The sequence below is a fragment of the Gallus gallus genome, chromosome 4 (assembly GCF_016699485.2).
Source record: "Gallus gallus isolate bGalGal1 chromosome 4, bGalGal1.mat.broiler.GRCg7b, whole genome shotgun sequence".
In the NCBI taxonomy this organism is placed as follows: domain Eukaryota; kingdom Metazoa; phylum Chordata; class Aves; order Galliformes; family Phasianidae; genus Gallus; species Gallus gallus.
The window spans coordinates 49384048-49406243 of NC_052535.1; the positions used below are offsets into that span (position 1 = coordinate 49384048).

The following is a 22196-nucleotide window of genomic DNA, read 5'->3' on the forward strand; positions in this document are numbered from 1 at the left end:
CTGTGCTACTGCATTTTTGGCTGCAAAATTAAACATGACACTTTGTTCAAATAAATATTCCTCCTGTTTAGCTCAGAGGAAGGAGGAAGAAAATTCATGACTTACCTCTCAAGTCGTATTTTATATATATATATAAAAAGCAGCCCTCATCTGTACCGAAGAGACTTCTGAGGAGGAATAACACACCAAAACAGCTCAGATCTGGACATCTGAAGAGCAGAAGTGTAAATGATTATGCAGAATGCTGCTTTTGTCAGAAAATCATCCATACAAGCATGCTGACAACGAGTTCAGGAAGAGCTGCCTCTTTCTCATCATGTTCTTGTTTTGCTCCAGCATAATTCTCTTGGCCTCAGAGGAGTGATTCTGTAAAGGATAAAGGGCCCACAGTGATTTTTTCAAGCATAAACCATGTTTACTTTTACTATTAATTCCACCCTTTTCATGCAAAGAAGTGAACAAATAGCTAGGTTTTATAAAGGTATACAGCCAGATATGTCATTGGAAACAGGATGTCTGTGAAAGTGTTATGGAAAAGAGAAAAGCTATGCATATGCATGTATATATATGTATATATAATGCGTGTCAAACTGCCAAAGCCAATTTCTGGCTCCTGGATGAAATGTATGCCAACCCCTTGCTCTGCAATAACAAATTGTTATGAAAAATACTTTGGGTTTCTATATTTCAAATGCACAACCACAGTGCCCAGTCCTTTGCTTCATAGGCTCCAACCACCATAGAAAGACTGCATTTTGCACACTTTCTTATTGAGGAGAACCCATTAGTTGAAGCCCGTTTGTTCACTCTTGAAGCCAAGTCTGGAGCAGAGCACTCAGCCACCTGGTGCCCTTTACTGAGGTGATCGACTGGTGACTCTATACCTGCTCTCCCACCTGGAGCTAAAGATAAGAGTCAAATATATCACCTTCAAGAACTGAGAACCATTTTTATCTCTGAAGAGGTTAGTGCAAAAATTAGAAGGCTTTGATTTTATTCATGAACTGGTTTTTAGCAGGAGGCTTTTGGAGCTCTGAGCCTTCCCTCAGATGGGAGGAAGGTTCCTCACCATAACTTCTCCCTTCAAACTCATGGCCAGCACCTAAAGCAAAGCAACTCTCTGACGGAATGCAATTAAAACCCAAGCACTTCCCTGTCCCCTCCTCACACGAGAGGATTTTTATCTCCGAGCTCGAGCACGGAGCCATTAACACACCTGCACCTCCTGCAGAAGGGAGAAACCCACCACTTGGGGTCGCTCTCGAGCTGCCATTTTGTGTCGGAAGCACGAGGCGCGGGCGCCCTCCGGCGGCACTGAGGAGAGGCGGGCGGAGGCGGGAACGGGGAGGAGGCGGGAAAAGAGATCCTCCTCACAGCGAAGGAGGGGCCTTTCTGAAGGGGAGGTAGCTGGCGCCCGGGCTGACAAGGTTAAGAAAATAAGCAACAAAACACCTGGGAGGAGATATGTAGAGTGCTTAAAGGGGCTGAGGGGCATCAGGATAGCCTTGTGCAGGTGTGTGAGGGTTTTTGAACTTTGAGGGGCTGCTGTGTGGGGGTTGGAGGTGTTGTTTGAACAGTAAGATGACATTTCTGGTACATGGGATTGGGTTCTGGATAAAGGTTTCAGTTTTTCTCCATGATGTGCCCTCAGGATGTGTTGGAGGTGTTATTTTTCCTCAAATTGCATTATGTTAAATGTGTCTGATGGTATTGCTGCTGCAGCTCTCTCTGGCCTGCTCAATCTGCCAGAGTACCTAGGGAAAATCCAAACAAGGCCAATTAAGCCCCCAAACTATCTCTAAGCAATCATTTTTTCTCCCCTACATTCCCTTGATGAATAAGATGTTTAAAGAAGTCTGTATCTGGAAATGTAAGAGAGTAACATCCACCTAATTGTTGGTTAAAAACTTAACAGACGATACTACCATGTATTAATAAAGTCTGTGTTCATCCAGACAAAATTAAGAATTAGACTTTAAGAAGGGGAGGAACCAACTGCCTCAATCTCCCTGAATTCCTTCTAATGTAAATTAGAGGAACAAAATTCATTTTTTTATGACATAAAGTTATTTCTTAATATGCCAGAAAATAATACATTAATAAATATAAGGACAGTTCTTTTTCCTCCCAGTTTGCTGTTAGAAGGAGCAAGGATATCCAGGAATTAAGATAGCATACTTTTTTTTTTTTCTTAGTAGACAAATACTGTATCTGGTGTCTATTATTACATGAAACATCATGTTTACTGAACATGAATCATAGAATGGCTTGGGTCGAAAAGAACCTTAAATATCATCTAGTTTCAACCCCCCTGCTGTGTACAGGGTCACCAATCACTAGACCAGGCTGCCCAGAGCCACATCCAGCCTGGCCTTGAATGCCTCCAGGGGTGGGGCATCCACAAAGTGGAATCAAACAGATTCCAAAGGGATGAATTGCACCAATCATTGTAGTCTGTGTGCTTAATTTGTGTCCAAAGCGGAATAAGTTCTTCCATGTGGCAACAGGGTTTCTGCACAAGTACCGGGACATAGTAAGGCCTTATAATAATGAACCTGCAGGAGCCCAGCATTGTATTTACTACTCTGCTCAGAATCATTCAGTATTGAGAAGTTATATTTGTGAAATTTAGTGATTTAACAATTCTGGTATCAGATTTTTTTGATTGTTTGTTTTTTTCCTTTAAAATGGTGGTTGGATTTAATGCTTTTTATACGTATTTCTGTACATAGTATTTCAAAGCTTCTCTCAAAGAAGGATCATTAATGAGTTTCAGAGTTAATGGCTAACTGAGAAGAATGGGGATGATTTTTTTTTTTCTTTTCTGAAGCCTTGATTTCCCTCTGATGAATCACATCCATGTCATCTAGTTAATTCTGGCAGTATCTGGTGGCAGATGCATAGAAGAACGGTCAGGCTAAATGTGCTAGGTTTACTTCGTTATTGCAACATCCAGGGGCTTAAAATGTAGATTTCCTGAAACAGCTTGGCTGACTCAGCAGTCAAATTTGTTAGCCTTGGAGGTGGCTGCGTAATCTTTCTTTGAGCCTGCATATGCTTTAAGGTTATACTCTGCAGTACCTGGGCAATGTTGATAGAGTCTCCACCCTTCCCTGTTGCTGATGTCCCTACTTCTTGCTTTGATGTTAAGGAAACTTCAGGATGCATTTCCCCATGCTCTGCAGCTCTGTTTGCATCTGTATCCAGTCATCTCTTTAGCAGTGTTATGGAATGAAAATCCAGGTTTCTCAGGATGCATAAATGCAGAGAAATAGCATAACAAAATAGCAAATGTGTGATGCAAATCTATCCGTGCAGTTTGCTGGAAGAGAAGACTGGAATCAGCACAAGCATTGCACAGCTGAACGTTAAGAATCCAATTTTCAAATCCTTTTTTTTTTTTTTTTTCCTGTTTCTTCTGTTTGTGTTTTCATTCTGCTGTTCCCCGAGCTTCCAACTTCGTTCTACACTTCAGCTTTAACAATATACAAATATTCCTAGGTTCCAAAATAATAGCAAAAGTCACTATCAGCAGAAATGTACATTGATAATTCTGTTTGGCCACGTTTTTTTTTTTTTTATTTACATTTTTGAAATCAGTAGCTAAGAAGTGTGCGTGCCTATATTTTTAATATTATTTAATTTGAAATTATAATTTATGATTTCAATTACATATTATTAGTATTATGTCCGAGGGAGAAAAGATTTAAGCTCTGCAGAACATGTAACACATTGGTGCGTTCAATGAAACAAACACTGAACGATTCTCATTAGTGCTAACAATGGGTCTTTATCAGAGAAGCCTTCTTCGGCATCCACTGTGGTGCTTTATTGTTTTTCACTTGAAGCCAACACAGTATAATCTCTATACTGATTTTGGGATAGACATAAATGATATCAAAGACTGCCTGTAGGAATGAAACCAGTCATAAAATTTCCATGTACATTATTTTTACAGTGCAGTTGGTAGATTTTAACACTTCAAGTTCTGTAGCCCCAGCTGCTCACATTTCTACACTAAGGTTACTGTTTTAATCTTTTTTTTTTTCCACATCAGTCCAGTATATTTAATTTTCTGTGATTAAAAATATACTTATATTCCAAGCAGTACACTTTTTATCAAATGGAGAGAGAGTAATGAAAAGCAGAAGACCCATATAATCGTTGTAGACCTGGTCATATTGACCTGATTTTCTTTTAAAGCTTTCTGATGTTTAAGATGAACTGTAGAAAACCAGAGAGATGACATCAAATTCTGAAGGACGAAGTAAACATTTCTCCTGCTCCGTCCTTTTGTTGCTCTTGTTCAGATGGCTGCAGTTAAGGGGAAAAAAAAAAAAAAAAAAAAAGGAAAGCATTGGAGAAATCTCCTTGACTGTCCAGCTGAAGATGACAAAGGAAACACTCTGTAAAGTCAAAGCTCTGAGAAGCAAACAGGCTGATTTGGAGACTGCTGAGAGAGCTATGTCAAATCTTAGAGCATGAAGGACAAGGAGGGAGCCCTTGTGGTTACCAATGTTCGTGCTGTGTGCAGCTGGAGTGTGAAACAGCTGCAGGTGGTCTGGCAGAGAAGGATTATTCAGGTCTTCCAAAAGCAAATTGACAACATAAGTCAAATTGTTGGAGCAGTGCAAATGGAGAAAATAGAGCTTTCAAAAGAAATCGGTGACTGGAAACTTAAAATAGAAGAACTTAATGTCTGCAAATGTTTCTGTGTTTGTCTATCAGGCAGTTAATATTTCCTTCTTTAAAAACTGCATGTTAGTGTGCTAGCAGTGTCTGGTTTTAAAGTAAATTTGAGAATACTCTTTGAATCCTAGCAACACTGGATGAATTGGTGGCTAGAAAGGAGTAATATTGCCACATTTCCCTCAAAAATGAGTATTTCATGGGTGTGAAGCAGTTACCAAAAGGCTTGTGAAAGCTGGGCGGTAGCAAGCTCTCCTCAGTGTTAGAATGGTCCACATGGGTAGTAGAACAATAAAAGCAAAGCGTTACTGAAAAGCAGCAGGCAGCCAGCATTCAGAATTCCAAACTGGTGACACTGTTTATAACTGATAATTTCTCAAACAAAAATTACTTTATGTGGCAGCCTTAGGTAGCAGCTTCTGAACAACTCCACTCCATATAGGGAATTTCACACTCTTCTGTGTAGCTGAGTATTAGGAGTGAATATGGAGGTAGCACTACAAAAGGATGAAAATCATTTTGATATCATAAACCTGATAAGGTTAAACATGCTTGTAAGGCCATGGGATCAGACTCTAGAACACCCTTTTTGCCTGCATTAGCCATTTGCATACAATAGAAATAATATAATATAATAATAATATCATAATGTAATATTTTAATCTGTGTTTCTTTCATGCTCCAAATTGTTTTCTGACAAATAAGATTTAAGGTAATAATGATGTTTGCACATCATCATGGTTAATTTATATATATATAACTTATATAAATATGTATTATTTATATATTAAAATATATAGTATATATATCTTATATATATATACACTATATATAATATATATTAATATATATATAGTATATATATTAGATTATATATATATATTTACAGTTTTTTATTTTTATATAAGTACATTGTAAAGCAGGAGAAAGAATTGAGAATACATCAAATGGAGGCCACACTGAGCAAGCTGGAACTGGATGAAGTTAAGCTGATAAACATGCACTGAGAGATTCCATGCAGTTAATGCTATGAAACTGGAAAACGACCAATTAATGAATGAGCTGAAAGCCAGTCAAAGTGTGCTAGCTGTCCTTGCAGGTAGAAGCCCCAGCTTAGCTCAGCTCAGATAGCTGCTAAATTGAGCTAGTATTAAAAATAGAATGCAGCTTGCTTGATGACTCCAAATATGGCTGCTGGTGCAGCAGAAGGTTCCCTTCCAGTATGGGATGGTCAGATTGCTTCAGGGGAGTCATGGTTTGGTTTTCTGGCACAGAATGATGAAGGCAGAACCGTTATTGCAGTCTCTCACTGCCCTTGGCAAAAATACTTGACTCTAGAAACCAAAGCAGATTTAGTGAAACACAGGATAGGAATGTGACCAGTTTTTTTCCATGTGTTATTTAAGAGTGTTAGTGGCTCCTGTTAGCCATCTGCAGTCAAACTGCAGTGGAACTTGCATGATAGTGTTATAGCATTGTTTAATAACTTATATCCTAACTCCATGCACCGTTTTCACAGCTAAGGTATGGGGAAGCAGATCAGGGCTCCACTGGAACCAAGCATGGGTACACGTAGTTGTCCATGCTCAGCACTTTCTGGGGCCTGAATTGGCCAGCTTTGAGTTTCTCAGGATGAGGGAAATTTTGAAGAGTATGATGTTACATTTGCCTTTTTTGGTTGAGCAACCTATTGCTGGCCATATCTGCCTCCTGTATTTTGATCTGATTGACACATAAATCCCAGGACCTTACAGATGAGCTGCTGCTCTTCCAGGAGGAAGAATAACTTTCTACTGCTCAGTGTTTTGGTGCTTTAGGATGCAAATTTTGCATATTTTGCTGTTTTTCTCCATTTATTTTCTCTATAAAAAGTAACTGTGATACCTGTTGTGTATGGCATTCCCTACTTTAAATGTTTGACAGTGGAAACAACTTCAATATATAATACGTTGTGCTGTGCTAATGTACTGACAGACCAAGAAACAGCATAGGCAGGTGCTTGCTGAGAACTAACATCTGTAGTACATCAAATTCTTGGAAATCAATAAAGGTTATACCTTGTCATCTGACAGAATGCTCCAGTGCAAAGCATTTGTTGTATTAAGTATAACTGACCATCTTTCTCACTGTTAACAATTCAGAATTAAAGCTATCTCTTGTATCCGTGCATCCACAGCACCTTAGTAAGCATACCTTTGCCTCAGCGTCAGTCATAAATAAGCACAGGAAGGGAGCCAGGTTTTATTTTAAAACTGAAGACAGAAGTCTGCTAGAGAGATAAAAGCAATCTGATGGAGAAAGATTTTTATTTTGGCTTAGGGCTAATTTTCCTGTTCAGTCCTCAATGAAAATTGGTTATTAAATCTTCCCACGCCTTTTCAGAGTACACTATTTAAAGAAGGAAGAGTAACTATCGTAACTATTTAACATTAACTATGTAACTATGTAGAAGACAGGTTAACATTGTTACCAACCATCCATTTTACATCCTTCAGCGTAGTTCAATTCAGTTTTGCCTCATTAGCACAGTTGAATTGTCAAATCCCAAAGATATTCAGTAGGTCTAGAGCTGTCCCTGACAGGATTAGCTCCCTTCTGTGATGTTTTGGTGTGCATATTATGGCTACTAGGATCACATAGCCAGTCGGTTGCCTCTTTAATCTTATCATGGGAGGCATTTAGATATCTTGCGTTACAGTATTTCCACACTGCTACTAATATACAGATAATGGATCTATATATACACGTCCTTGTTTCCTTATCAAAAAGAAAACTGTGGTATACAATTCAGTCACTAACACACTTATGTCTGAACACATAATAAGTGCTCAGATGTGTTATGAGAATTGAGTGCTGCATTTTGCGAGAACTGACTAAAAGAGAGGGGTTGTTGCAGAGGGTTTACTGTCTGGCACCTGCTGTTTTTGTTTGACACAATTAATATTCTTCCCTAGGAGCAGCAGGGCCCAGGATGCTTGGCAGCTTCTGCTTCAGGCAAACGGCAGCACATAGAGCCTCTTCCCTGCCTGTACTCCGCTGCCGTGCCACCTTCCCAGAACTTGGCCGGCTGTACTCCTCACGTCACACCTGAGTCACGGTGTGAATGGGATGTTCCAAAGATTAAAACTGGCATGAAATTTCTGAATGGGGAAGTGCCTGGTAGCAGTGTCCAAGAGCAGTGTGTTAGCACCGAAGATTAATTCATTTCCTGTCACTCATACACTGTGGGCTCTCAGGCCTTGTTTTTGTTTGTTTGCTTCCACTGATTTTGACAAAATGTATCCTTAAGGAAAAATCCGCGCCCTTACTTTAGATTTTGTACATGTACATTAGATTTAAGCTGGATACCAGCGGTACTTTGATTTTTCATTACAGAACATAAATCTCTCTCGGGAAAAAAAAAAAAAAAAGATTATTTTCTGTATGGATTTTGTATAATTCTCCAGAACTGATCAGATGCTTTTCCCCCAGAAATCGGTGAAGATATTTTTTATTAATTTTGACCTCAAAATCTGTAGGGGACTGCAAGGTACTGCAAATAATTTTCAGTATTTTTTTTCTCATACATTCTTTCTAATGTGATACAAACATTTATATCAAAAATTAAAAGACAGTTAATTCTGTGAAATCCCTTCAACATCAGGTGCTCCCGTTCTGTTTGCTGAGTTAATCAGTCAGTTTATGTTTTAGAGGACAGTGCAGGGAAGAGGACTGAAATGAGTGTGAGCGGGTATGTAATACCGTGGTACAGCACTGACAGGTTGTAAGAGAATTTGATTCAGGGTCTGCTTAAATCTCCTTGGTTCCCACATAAATTAGTCATTATTAAAAAAATGAACCAGCCCCAACACTTTAGAAAGACCATACCTTAGTCTGTAGATTGGTTTCTTAGCAGGAATGTGGAAAAGACAGATTTGATCTGACTCAGAATCCCAATGATCTGTTTTGAAACCGATGATCCATTCTCAATATAAGCTTTGCTTAAATTGTTATGCTCCCACTGTAAGTAGTTTGTTTTAGCAAAAATGTTTGAGCAAACGTTTTAGCAAAAGGTGCCAGTTCTGTGCATAGGTGAAACTTAAGTTAGTGGGAGCAATGCTAATGTCATTAGGTGGAATATGGGTTAGAAATCACATTCCTGATAACTGGAAATTGATGTGAAGAAGCTGGATGTAAGCTCTGCTTTGTCAGTAACCAGAAGGAAAACCACAATAGTGTTAGCTGTCAGAATTAGAAGTTTATTATGTATTTTTCCATCTTCATGACTACACATTATTTGTACAGAATTCTGTCCTTACTTTCCTAAAGATATGCTTTATTCCAGTGATCTAAATTCACTGCAATTCTAATAAGACTTTTGTTAATGAAATTGTATCAAAATTTCACTGTGTTTTTTTCTTTGAGTATTAGGATATGGCTGCATACCATTTTCCTCTGCTTAAAAAAGAAGTTTATCTTCAAAAAGAAGTAGAATGTGGCAATCCTAAAGGCAAGGCTTTTGCTGTGACACTGGCAACCATATGTCTTTCCATGCAGGCAGACTGCAGCTAGAGACTGCTACTGAAAGCCGTGTGGAACAGGATTCTTCTGGTCAGTGAGAAGTGATCTCTCTTAGATGAGCTCCCTGCTTCTCAAAGAACTCATTTGAAATTCAATTTCCAAGGCTTTCTTAAAACTGCATCAGTCATGAACTCATTTATTTTATTCATAATGCTAAAAGTTTCCTGGGAATTAAAGAACAAAGCTGTAATGTTTATTTCATCCTTTTAAGTAAGAGTTCTGGAACTTAATTACCTTGTTTGCCCAAACAATTACATTTTAATTTACATATATAAAATCTAGAGATTATACGAGAGCTTTACATTCTCACTGTGGAGGCTAGTTAGCCCTACCAAAATTTAGCCTCATTTTCCCAGAATGCAAGTTTTGCCATCATCTTGCTTGCAGAGATCCCTTTTGCTCACGCACTGCCTACCTTCAGTCCCAAGATATGATCTTACCCTTCACGTCCTCTATTATAAAGTTTTCACTGGCTGCATTTAAGGACGAGTGCACCATATGGATATGTAACATTATTTTGGTGCAAACAAGGTCCATGGAGGCTGATACCAGTACACTTAAAGTGGATATCTTCTGTGATAGTCATTTGTGGGTAGTGATAATCTTGTGTAATTAGCATGCATAATACTTGCAAGTTGGGGTGCCTAAGTTGCCCATATCTTGTATTTAAGTATCTAAATATTGATGAGCTTTTGAGAGGAATCAGGTAATCATGGATTCTTCTAATTTTATTGAAAGTGCTGGGTGGTCAGTACCTTTTAAATTGTGGTGACATTAGTTTAGTAACCTAAACAGAAATATTAAGGGCATAGCTTTGCAAATCAAGACTTCAAGATATTGGCTTAGCCTTCTTCACTTTTGTTGTTTATAGATTTTTCATTCTATGAAATTTCTGTGAAAATTGCTTGCAGATGCTGATAAATTTTATTGTTATCTTGTAGTATTTAAGCCACTGTTTTTCAGAGATAGGTTAGATCTCTGTTTCTCCTGAGTAACTGCTGTGTATCCTTTAAAACGTTTAAATAATGAATACATAACGTCCGCATTCCAGCAAACCTTCCACAACATCCAGGGATTTTCCTGGCTTCCAATATAGCTGTAAGCATTATTTTTGCATAGAAGACTCAAGAAGTAATTAAACAAAGAGTATTTGTTAGAAATCCCCAGAATTCTCTTCAAGATGTCTCAGGAAGGATGTTAGGAGTAAGGAAACAGACTATGAGAATGAACAGAGGAGATTCACAGTAAATCTACCCCTTGATAGTTGTATTCAACCTTTTTTTCTGTAAACAGTGCTTACCAAGGACATGAAAATATGTTGCATAATCTGTTGATTGCATGTTTGTGTGCATAGCATGCCTTTTTTCCTATGACTCTCTGTCACAAATGCAAAGTATAGCAATGAGTTAATCTAAAGGAAGAAAATGGCAGAGCTGTGCATCTTTTCTATTTCTTATACCTAAGTAATGAGATCCAAGTCAGCAGTAACATACGAGGAGAATTATTAGGCTGTTATCAGCTACAACATTCCCATCAGGCTTTGTTGGAATTGGACACTGAGTAGCCAGCAGAAAAATGCAGGCACTACTTTCTGTGAGGAAGGCATACTGGCCGTTTTGCATGAAGTCAATTTAGCCTAAGCAAATGCTTTGCAAGAAGGCTATAGTCTTTTTCAAACTTGGCTACAGATGGAAGGGATCAAAGAATGCAGTAAAGGGAAACCCAACCCTCTAACTGTTATAGAGACCTTTGAAACAGGGTGCATGTTCAGGTATGTTCTTACTGCTCTTTGCCTGGCCATCTCCTAGGAGGTGCAGCCATCTTCTCAACAGCTTCTCATTACACATCCTCCCCTGTAAGGTCTCTCTAGCAGAGAGGTGGAGAGAAAAATCTCCAGTTCATTCACTATTACTTACACCACCTGATGACCTTGCCACTAGCCCCAGCACCTCTGCCTCCTCCAACTGCCTGCAGCTGCCGCTTTTATCTCTTGAAAGCACAGGCTGTCACTGATGTGTTCGAGTAGAGATTTTTCCTGTAATGAATGAATTATCAATAAAATAGGGAAACTAGTTAATGTGCTATACAAAGGGAAGAGAACATATGTGCTCTGCAGTGTGGAAGCTTAGAACTGGTAAATTTCTTTATTCAAGTAAATATATAGGATTTAGTGTTGCTTAGTATCAGTATTTTCAATAATAGGCAACATATCTGTATAGTACCAATATTTTTGATCGCTGATAAGGTTTCTGTAACAAATCTAAAAATGTCCTGGAGTTTGCTGAAAGTACGGATGTAAGGCTGTGTCTTGATAGCCCTTAAGCATTACTTTTTCCTGAACTACAAAATATATAAGGATGATGAGCATTTTCCAGGTAGTCTTTTAATTTCTTGTCAGTGAGCCAGGCTGTCAGCTCTACTATATTACTTCAGTTTACAGAAAGACTCCAATGAAAAGGTACAGAAGGAAAAGCAAGTAGGCTACTAACTTCTCACATACTTAATTAGAAATACCATTAAAAAAGAAAAAAATGTTATTGCCTTCTTTCTTCTAGTCTGAAAATAACAGTTTCTTTTAGTGGGCACATAAGCACTTGCAGGTAGCAGAGTAAGAGACATACAGAATCATAGAACCATAGAATGGCTTGGGTTGGAAGAGCCATTAAAGCCCATTCAGTTCCAACACCCATCACCATGACCTGTTTGCTGTCCACTGGATCAGGCTGCCCAGGGCCCCATCCAACCTGGCCTTGAGTGCCTCCAGGGATGGGGCATCTGCAGCTTCTATGGGCAGCTTGTGCCAGCACCTCACCACTCTCTGAGTAAAGTGTTTCCTACTAACATCTAACCTGTATCTCCTCTCTTTTAGTTTAAAGCCTTTCTTCCTTGTCCTATCACAATCAGATGGTAAAAAAGCCAGTCTCCCTCCTACTTATGAGCTTCCTTTGGAACCTGCCAGTGGAAGGCTGCTATGACATCTCCTTGAAGCCTTTTCCAGACTGAACAAGCCTAGACCCCTCAGTCTGTCTTCACAAGAGAGGTACTGCAGCCCTCTAAGTGTCTTCATGGCCTTCTTCTGGACCCATACACCTAGCTCTAAGTTAGTACTGGTACAGGCAGAAATCTAACATAAAAAAGGCTGATTTTTCCTGCTTCTCAGCTGGTTTGTTGTTGTTGTTATATTTTTAACTGAACTTCAGCATATTTGCATTGTGCTGCTATCACATAAATGCAAGCTTTGCAGTCGCTTCATCTTTTTGTGTTTTAGAAACACTGGGATTTTCTCTCTAACTGAAGAGATATATCTAAAGCAGCTGGGCTGAACAGTCATTCTGACTAGAGTATGAGTATTTTTACTCACTGGCCTTTGCTGTTGTTGGCTGGCTGGCTGTGCAAAGATGAAGTACATGTTTGCTAGCTAGCCTGTATTATTAATGCATGTCTAACTACTAAGAAATGCCTGTTCTTGAGCAGACTGCAAATGTTTGTGGCATCTTGCTGTCTAAATGCTAAAGTGGCCATGTGGGTTCATGTAAATTTCTGTACCTGTATATCAACACAATCTTGCTCTGCAGTGTGCCTCAGTTCTGGATTTCACTTATTTTATGGGATGTGTAGATATCTCCACAACTAGAATTGAACCTAAGCTCCAGATTATTCCTATGTAGACCATGAGAGCTTTAACAAGTAAGAACCATGACTTTTAGTCAGTCGCCTATCAGTACTCAGTTCAAAGAGGAGGATAAATGGCATCTATCTTTTAAATTTGATTAGCTGGCTATCTATGTAAATGTATGCATATAGCCAGTTACCTGCACATCTGTCACTTTTGGCTTTGCCTACTTTTATTTGAGGGTCAGTGACTATAGCAAAAATGAAACAGTCCAAGACCTGGCCAGAGAAGGCTCATGTGTAAGCTCAGCCACACAGTGAAAAATAGACTATAGTTGTTCATCAAGTACTGCAGAGACTGAATCAGTCTGCAGATGTTTGTGTTCAGTCAGACAGGCAGTGCACCAGTTGAATTCTGCACTAATTCTTCAAAGATTTGGAATGTCTGGTTTTATACTTGGCCATCAGACTTTTCTGTACCTTAGTTTCCCCATTGGTAAAATGCAGACAACACCATTACTTTCCTTCATACAGTCACTACAGTTTTACTGGCAAAGAGTGAGCATAAATATTATGTAACATAAAGCACTTTCTCTCAAATCCCCGAGCACATTTAACACCAATCTAGAACTTTTGCTGCATTCTCCCTTGAACAGAAATGACAAAAAATTATAATGTTCTTTTAATAACTTTTGTCTCCTCACTCATTTTTCTACTGGAAATCTTACTGCTTGAAATTTGATTTTCTAGGAACTTTAGGTGGAATGGTTAAATAATATTGTTAAAGAAATTGTGACTTTAAAAAAAATCTGTGATGCCATGCTAACAAGTCATTTCTTCTCTAGCTTCTCAGCCCATGGAAACTAGTGGGAATACACCTAAGAAACCTACAGAAAAAAAGATTAAAAGACTACAAAACCAGGAAACCTTGCAGATGAACAGCCAAGGTGTGAGAGTTTACCAAATATATTCGTATTTTATTTGAAATACCTACATTCCCTAGAAACTGTTTTTGTTACCTGCCAAAGCACTGCCTGCATTCTTACATGATGTAATTTTAGATGTACTTATTTTACCAGTGTCCGCTTGTACATTATTCTACTCACTGGAGAGTAATTAGATTAACTACATGATGCATTATTGCTTAGCCCCTAAACACTAATAAGGTTCAAGATCCTTAACATTCCAAACATGGCATCATGTGTTGTCATGTCCAATTATATGAAATTTTAAAAGGGATGATGGCTCTTACTGAACTGAAAGGTATTATGACAGCAGTAGACTCCAAAACATTGTTTCCCAGCAGTGGCCTTAGAAGCGTATCCTTTCTTCAACTTTGTTTTTTAAATCTGAGTTGACCACAGTGACCATGGAGAACTTTTCAGGTTCTGTTCTTGTTCCCTTTAAACTCACTGGTAAAACCATCATGTATCCTTACTATGATGGCAGAATGCCAGGTGAAATGGAATTTCTTTTCTCTGTGCTTTTTCTTGCTTCGCATTCCAATCATTCCCCCTTTTCCCTTTCAAGTCTCCTTGCATGCATTTGGGAAATGGTTGTTTTCCTACATCATACAGTTCACATATGTCCGGGATCTGACTTGCGTGAAGGTATTCAGATTATTTACATAAAATATAAGGTAAAGGTTCTCAATTTTACTCTTCACCAGTGCTAACATCCTTAGGTAGTCTGTTTTCTGTATCCTACTTTACAAATGTACATACAAATCTGTAATGAGATTAGTTTTTAAAAAGCCTCTTATGTGCACAATGAGCAATCCTTTTGTCGTGAGCACTGAGCCAGATGTATTGGCATTGTCCTGTAAGAGAGATTTTAACATGAATAAGTTTTTGCCACAACTCCACCATTTGGCACTTAGGCTCCAGAAAGCAGATTAGTTGGTGTCTGTCCATAACTGGGCTCATCTTTCCTGCATCTGAAGAAGTGCAAACCAAAGCTGTATTTATAAGATCATGATAAATACAGACTGTAACATGCAGGAGGGTATTAGAAAGCTCTAGAGTCTGTTTCTGAAGTCTCAATCGTTTTAACATAAGCTGGTGTCCAGCTAATCTGTTCTTTATTCTATTTTAAGCTTTGGCATCAATGTTCAAAATTCAGGAAATGAAGATTGAGAAAGCAAATGAAAAGGAGAATAAAGCTAGTAAAGTGATTAAAATGAAGATTTGTATACACTAATGACTACTTTCATGTAAGTTCTGTTTAAAATACTTTATTTTTAAAGTTGGATAATAAAAGTTCTTGTAGTTTTGCAATTCTTACCAGGACACTCTTTACAGTTGTTACTTTTAAGTGAGTGGGAAGTACAGGGGAGTAAACATACAGTTAAATACAGACATTTCCACTGGCATACGTTGGCAGTAGCCATGGGCTGTGAATTACCACTGGGCACTGCCAACTGATTCATGTTCAAGTAGGAGTTTTCTTCTATGTGTTCTGGATCTTGCGCACTATTTCAGGTTCTCAAAGTTAGTTTTGAAGTTGTTTGTTGGGCATTTATTTGGCATTCTAAAATAAATCCTTTCCCCTTCACCTCTATAATTAATATTACTAGTTCCATAAATTCCAGTTAATCTGGATGTCCCAGAGCTACCGAGTATTCCCAATTTAAGCAGGAAACCCAGCCATGGCTCCTGTTAACTTTGTGATAAACACAGTGTTTTGAATCACATGCCTATAATTGCAAGACTGCACATATTTCATCCTATACCATGATGATCCTGTACCACAAAACGGTATTTTTGGTGTGATTTTCACTACTTGTTATTGTATTTGCTTTGATTTTTAGTACAGATGGAGACAGATTAATAATGCCTCCCCTTCAGAGTCTAGAAAGGTTCTCTGAAATGTCAGTCATGGAAGCTGCTGCCTTATTAGCAGAGTACTTCTTCCCATAAACACTATAAAGGGCAGAATGTCCCCCTGCAATAATTGGTGTGCAAACACAGAAGAGGAGCTGAACAGTGTACCTGGGTCAGCAGGAGGTGGTACTGATGCAAGATCCCTAGCTTTAGCATTTTTCTTCAGGCTGTTTTTTGAAAAGCAAAGTTTGCCTTAGATTTGTGGTTGCGTAGAATACCGTGCTTGAATTCAAAGGATTTACAACCAATCTGGTGATTTTGTTCAAACCATAGTATCAGTAGCCCTGCAAAAGTAGCTTCATTAGCCCAAGCCCATCTAGATACAATCTAGGTTTTGTTGCCTTTAAAGCTGTGCGACCTCTGAGTTTGAATTTAAGGTCTCTTTGTAAACGAAGAAGAGATCAGTGAGTTGTTCTGAAGCTGTCTCTAGTCATTGTCAACAGTATTTTGATTGAATTCAAGTAATTCTTGGTATTTCTCAGTCACTTTTTTTCCCACTGGCTTTATTTGTTTTTTTCCAACAGTACTGCTTTAGTCAAAATGTTAATAAAGGCACCTTCACTTTCCCAGGAATGGGTTGCGTTGAAAGGATCATTTATTTTAGATGACTTATGTATCAGAGTTTGTGCACATATTTGACAGATCTACGAAGTTTTACTAAGAAAAGGTGAGGTGTAGAGACTGAGACCAGCAAGTTGTAAAAGGTCAATGAAAAGTGCATTCTTAGTTGAGTTCAAGGAGCCAGTCTAAAAGGAGTTTCAAATGGCTGCAGCCTTGTGAGAATAGAAGGGAACAGGTGGAAAGGTACAAACTGCCAGAGAAGGGAGATCTGCCAAGCAAAATCTTAACATCCCTGTGCTGGTATCTGATGGAGTTAGGAGCAGGTCTGGGCTTCCAGCAGAGGGACTGGGAAGGCCTAGGGGGAGGTAAGGGGCCATAAAAACAAAGGCCCAATATATACATCCTGGATTTTGCAACACAATTAGCACCTTGTTATTCCATGTTGTACAGGTGGACAACAGGAGGAGAGTTAGGCAAATGCTGACCACAGCAGGATACCACAGATGGCAACCAACATACTGCAGATAAAATCTAACACCAGCCTAGTATATTTGAATGGATCACGTAGAGAGTCTCCACACAGTAAGTTTAACTCCCAAAGAAAATTTGGGTTGGATATGGTTTTTGCAAAGGCAACTGCAGAATAAATAGGAAGCAGACAAGATGTAATGTAAGTTTCTGTACGTGATTTAAAACTTGTTAATGTTCAGTGAGAGCCCTGTCCTCATCCAAGCTGCTGCTGCTCTCTGCTCAGTTTTCCATCTGGGGATACCATTTAGCATTTGTACACCAAACTACTTTACAGATAAGGCTAGACTGTATTTCACCTAAAAGTAATCTCACTGTCTAATAGTTTGTTTTCAACAGCCTGAGCTGGTCATTGTAAGCTGTATGCCTTTGGTTGCAGTTTCTTTGCCAAGCTGTGAGTGAGGCAGTTTATTATTTGTTTTTAGAAATTCTGAGCTGCTGACTGCTAGATCCACATAGGAACGTCAATAAGAATATTTTTCTCATATATAGCTTCATTAGTCTCACAGCTGAGACAGTGTTATACAGGTACCAAGCAATTCTAGCACAACCATTTTCATGCAGCATTGTCTTTGTTCAAATCTATGTTGTTCTGGTTCAACCAGGCAGACAGCTAAACAGCGCAGATATTTGTTCACATCCCCTCCACATGTGTTTTGCAGTGGGCTGGGGAAGAAAAACGGAAAGTGCAGGAGCTCACGGGTTGAGATAAGGACAGTTTAATAAAAAAGAGAAAAGGAAAGAAAAAGTAACAACTATCCCATTGCTAGTGTGAATCAGTTGTCCTGGTTCTGTCCCTTCCTAGCTCCTTGTGGGCACAGTGGTATGAGAAGCTGAAAAGTCCTTGACTAACTTAGTGCAAGCACAGCTCAGCAACCAAAATGTGTGTGTTATCAACATTGTTCTCATCCTAAATCCAAAACACAGCACCATACAAGCTAATAGGAAGAAAGTTATCCTAGCCATAACCAAGACACAATTTCAGATTTGAATGAATAGATTGTTCAGCAATGAGGAATTGCCTCTCTGAGAAGTTAATAATCAACTGCAGTGTTCAACAATGCAAATATCCATTTTTCCTTTTTTCCACTGTACAAATGGCATTTCACTTATGTAGTATATGCCCTTCAGGGCAAGCAGTGGTGTGAACAGGATCAAAATTTAGATTTTACAGTAAAAACACATGCAGGTCCCTGTAGAACCCAGTTTGATCATTGAGCAAGATGATGAAACCATGAGGACTGCACATGCAGGCTGTTGGATCAAAGTGCATGGTGTTTAACCAAAATATTGTCCTCCATTTGAGAGACTTCTCAGGGTTAGCCTGTTTGAAATATGTTCATTATTGCATTAAGGAATCTATTCTAGTGTAGGTTAAGTGGCTTTCTGGTGAATACCTTAATCTAACACCACTATTAATCTTCTCAGATAAGCCTGCAACATATATATATATAAATACACTCAAATGGCAACAGCTATTCGACCAGTGCTTAAACCTAAAGTTGACAGTATCTCACTGTTTGAAGAGATGGCAGAAGTAAGAAAATTTTTAGATCTCTTGGACTAAAATGTCCTGTGATTCCTGACGGTTAGCTTCTGTTTCAACTATGTATGTGTATATATTGGGTATGTTATTCTCTTTATTAGGTAAGAGCAAAAAATGCAGGTAAGGTTCAAGTCAATTAGTTTCTGCATAGTTCTTATTCAGTTGAAGCCATACGTAAGTGACTGAAACCCACACAAACGTTTTGTCTATTCACTGGCAGTGCATGTGGACGGAACTTAGCTTTCTGCTAACACAGGGTAAGCACAGTCATAATTAAACAGGAGAAATGGTTGTTACAATGAAGCAGTAGCCCCTTTGCTGAAATGAGTCTCATGCTAATAATTTTTCAACCTAAGGTATGCTAAATAGGTCCTAAACCTTTTAAATTCATGTAGTAAATAAGTAAGTCCCATTTTAGTTGTCTGTTGAGAGTTCAGGAGCAGTGTGTACACTTTTACCCATTTAAGATCACTAAAGTAGCAGCAATCAGCTCCTGAATTGTCAACTCATTCCTCCCCCTTTAGTGCCCAGTCACTAGTGACCCCACACACCTTCCAGACCCTACAACACTTCTCACACAGAAGCAGATGCTTTTCATCCTAGGCAAGCAGTAAACAAACAAACAAAAAAATAATGCAGTGAGTCTTGAATTCAACTTTCACCCCCGTTTCCTACCTGATTCTCAAGGTAGGAAAGGTCTCTTGAGGAAGGAAAGCAAAACTTCCTCACCTAATTCTTTAGGTTGTTCAAGACAACCAGTAAGCAAAGATATTGTTGTTATCTGAAGTAACAAACTCACAGAACAAGTTGCTGTCACATATATGATCACTGGGAGGGGCTTGGTTTACCTGAGAACACAAACTTGCACTCAAAAACAGTCTGAGTAGGTGAACCAGACTGCTCCACCATGTAAAACAGGAAAACATAAGCAGAGACAATGAGCTTTGCAATGGGTTTTTGAAGTGTATGTTCCAAACCTCCAAAGAAACTACGCTCTCCAGGGCAGGTTTGTTGTAGTGAAGGGATATTTGCAAACTATGTTCCTCATTTTTGGAAAGAGCTTGCTACAAGCCTGCACATAGCAGGGTGGTTGAAACTAGATGATCATTGCGGTTCTTTTCAACCCAGGCCATTCTATCAAGCAGCATCATCTTTGGAAATAACAATATGAAAAGCAGCCAGTGGAGCAGGTCTCTTATTTTTACAAAACAGAAGCAACCAGTTGATGCTGGAAGTGTTCTGTATGCTCTGGCTTACTTAGAAGGCTACATAAGTTTTCACACCGTAAGGATTGGTCTTGAAACAAACATTTCAAGTATTTTTTTAACTATAGTTTAATGTTTTCACAGCAGTATATGCCACGTAACTATTTCAGGAAGAATCCTATCCCCTGATTACTACAGCAGCTTTAGTTCTGTTTGTTTGTTTTTTCTAAAGCCTGCTCCCACTCTGACAAAGTAATTTATTAAGCCCAGACAATCGTTTCTGACCTTTGCTCTGTATCTCACTGTGATGATACAACTGGAAAAAAAAAATAAACATATCTGCCAAGCCTTCCTTTGAGCTGGGGTGCTTCCTAGAGGCAGGGAGTAAGAAACAAAGTACTTAAACCATTGTCACTCTAAAGAGTGCCTATTACTTTTCAGGAGTCGTTTAGCACTAAAATTTCCAGTCAAGGAACCCAAATCTATTCTATGCAATTTATAGAGAGTCAGTTCACAGGTCGTGTTATAAAGGACCGTCGGTCTGTAAGTGTTTATTGCTTACTTGATACATTACATAAGTTAAAACATTTAAGTTCATCTTACAGTGTAGGTAACCATGCTTCCTAGTATGCTTTTAAAGCCCCAAGCCATCAGCACAAAGATGCATCCCATAGCCCCACTCAAAGCAGCATAAACTCAAGTCCAGGGTCCAGAGTTATCCAGACAAGCAGCAGCTCAGAATGCTGCTCATGCCTTCATAGCCTACTTGGCACATCTTCAGAAGACAGCCAGGGTTGATTTTTCAGGTTGCCAAGTGACTTCCTAAGGGGGGACAACCAAGATCTACTGCTCACACAGTTTAATCAGATTGGATATGGGACTTACAGAGCTGCGCAGTCATGAAGGTATCCTACTGAAGAGGGAGAAAGTTTGGGGGCTCTGTGATTAATCTAAGCAGGTTTAGATAAGCAGCGTCCAAAATCCAGTCAGTGGTATCCCCACCACTGATGAGCGATTTGATCTTCATGTTCAGTCACTAGGGTTCTATTACTGCATTCTTCCCAACGTGTGACCTTCCCGTTCTCCACCAAGATAAATTTCCACTCTACTTTGGTGTCCACCGGCAAGGTAACAGACTCAGACCAGAAGCCATCCTTGTCATACTTGAGGGGAACGTAACTGTGCCACTGGCCTAGACACTCATGGTCACCGGTAACACCAATCAGCTGAGCACCAGAGTGTGTGATGTAGTGCACACGAAAAGTCACGTGGATGTTTTGAAACATTGGGGGCACCGCTGCAACTCTCTTTGCTTTCAAGTCCCCATCAGAGCAGTCTCCTTGTTCCCATTCTTTGCTGTCTGAGTCTTCCATGCTGCCATTCTGACCGGCCTCCCCCCAGTCCAGGTGCTCAGAAACAACTTCCCAATCTTCATGGTCCAAGTCACGGCTCTCAGCTGGCTGGCACAGCTGCTCCTCGCTTCTGTCCTTACAAACCTCACCAGAGGCTCCTGCCAAGTTCATCACACACCATCCCTCACCAGCCTGTCCCACCTGCGGTCTCAATTCTCCTCCCTGACCATCACATGCATCAGCCAGACACTGCCCAGCATCAGTCTCCGAGGAGGTGACACACTGCTTTGGCAGCAGCTGCTCCATCTCTGGAGATTTAGAGGAAACCGTACCGCTCAGAATATGATTCAGTTCACTACCTGGTGCCGCCGTCAAATCCTCTCCTGGTTTCTGAGGGCTGGACAGAGCAGTAGTCTTTGCTTGCCGCAGCACTTCCTCACTGCTCACAAGAAGGTTCTCTAAGAGCAGAGAATTAAAACAGACACAGTTTAAGCAACATAGTTAGCACAAGCCCCCACGGGTGGGCACGGGCAGTCCCCAGCCCACTACCTGTAGCCTCCGCCTCTCCCCTCGCCTGCTGGACTGCCGGGGCCGCCTCGCCGCTCTCCTCTCCCTGTCCGTCGCTGCCGCCGTACCAGAACCAAGCGACCAGGGCGGCCAGGAGCCCCACCACCAGCGCCGGCCACAGCCCCGCTCCCAGCCAGCCCCAGCCGCGGGCCTCGGCCGGCAGAGCGGCTGCAGGCAGGCGCGGGGAAGCCGGGGACTGCCACAGCACGGGCGGGCCGCGGTCGCGGGCCATGACCGGACACTGGCAGTGGGGCTGCTTCTTTCCCTGTTCCTGCCGCGGCTTTAAAGCGAGCTCCGGGCCCGGGAGGAGCCGCCCCTGGGGCGGGTCGCGGCTTCCCTCAGCACCATTGGGCCGCCCCTGGAGCGGGCGGCTGCGAGAGGGGTGGTGAGCTAAGGAACAGCTTAAAGGTTTACGTTGTGGACAGAATGCGCGATGATCTTTGTTTTTGAAATAAAGCGTTCGCGACTGATGAACCTGGAGCTGTAGTAACCGCAGAAGTTTGTGCAGTCGAGCGGTGCTGGTGGTGAAAAGCCAGGCTTCCTCTGGTGTCCCTGGAGAACTCAGTTAAACTCGCTGCTGATTTTGTAACCTGTGCATCGTGCTCTAATACCTACAATTGGATTTTGCAGCATTGTCCTACTCCTCCATCATCCTCGTTACTAAGCTCAGGAAGCTTTTTTGGACTACCAGGGC

The 22196-nt window shown here is 40.3% G+C and overlaps 1 protein-coding gene and 1 long non-coding RNA gene across 3 annotated transcripts; one reads left to right on the plus strand and one right to left on the minus strand.

The window, feature by feature from the left end:
• The first annotated feature begins 1372 nt into the window (after positions 1-1372).
• Positions 1373-20338, plus strand: LOC107051726. The gene is made up of 4 exons (XR_006939204.1): positions 1373-1513; positions 13707-13808; positions 14957-15073; positions 16755-20338. It is a non-coding gene; the product is annotated as an uncharacterized LOC107051726 (long non-coding RNA).
• STBD1 (starch binding domain 1) lies at positions 20105-21780 on the minus strand. 2 transcript variants are annotated; one of them, XM_429975.8, is made up of 3 exons: positions 21485-21780; positions 21295-21393; positions 20105-21093 (listed from the first exon to the last, which is right to left on the minus strand). In XM_429975.8, the coding sequence occupies exons 1-3, from the start codon at positions 21732-21734 to the stop codon at positions 20570-20572; spliced, it is 873 nt and encodes a 290-aa protein (XP_429975.4). In that variant the 5' UTR covers positions 21735-21780; the 3' UTR covers positions 20105-20569. The 2 variants fall into 2 exon arrangements, with proteins under 2 accessions (XP_429975.4, XP_015131917.1); XM_015276431.4 differs by having other exon boundaries at positions 20105-21393.
• Positions 21781-22196: the final 416 nt, after the last annotated feature.

Excerpts from the sequence above, each read along its gene's own strand:
- STBD1 (XM_015276431.4), bottom strand. The coding sequence starts at position 21,734 with ATGGCCCGCGACCGCGGCCCGCCCGTGCTGTGGCAGTCCCCGGCTTCC. Across the intron at positions 21,394-21,484 it reads GGGAGAGGCGGAGGCTACAG|AGAACCTTCTTGTGAGCAGT; the intron begins GTAGTGGGCTGG and ends CTCTGCTCTTAG.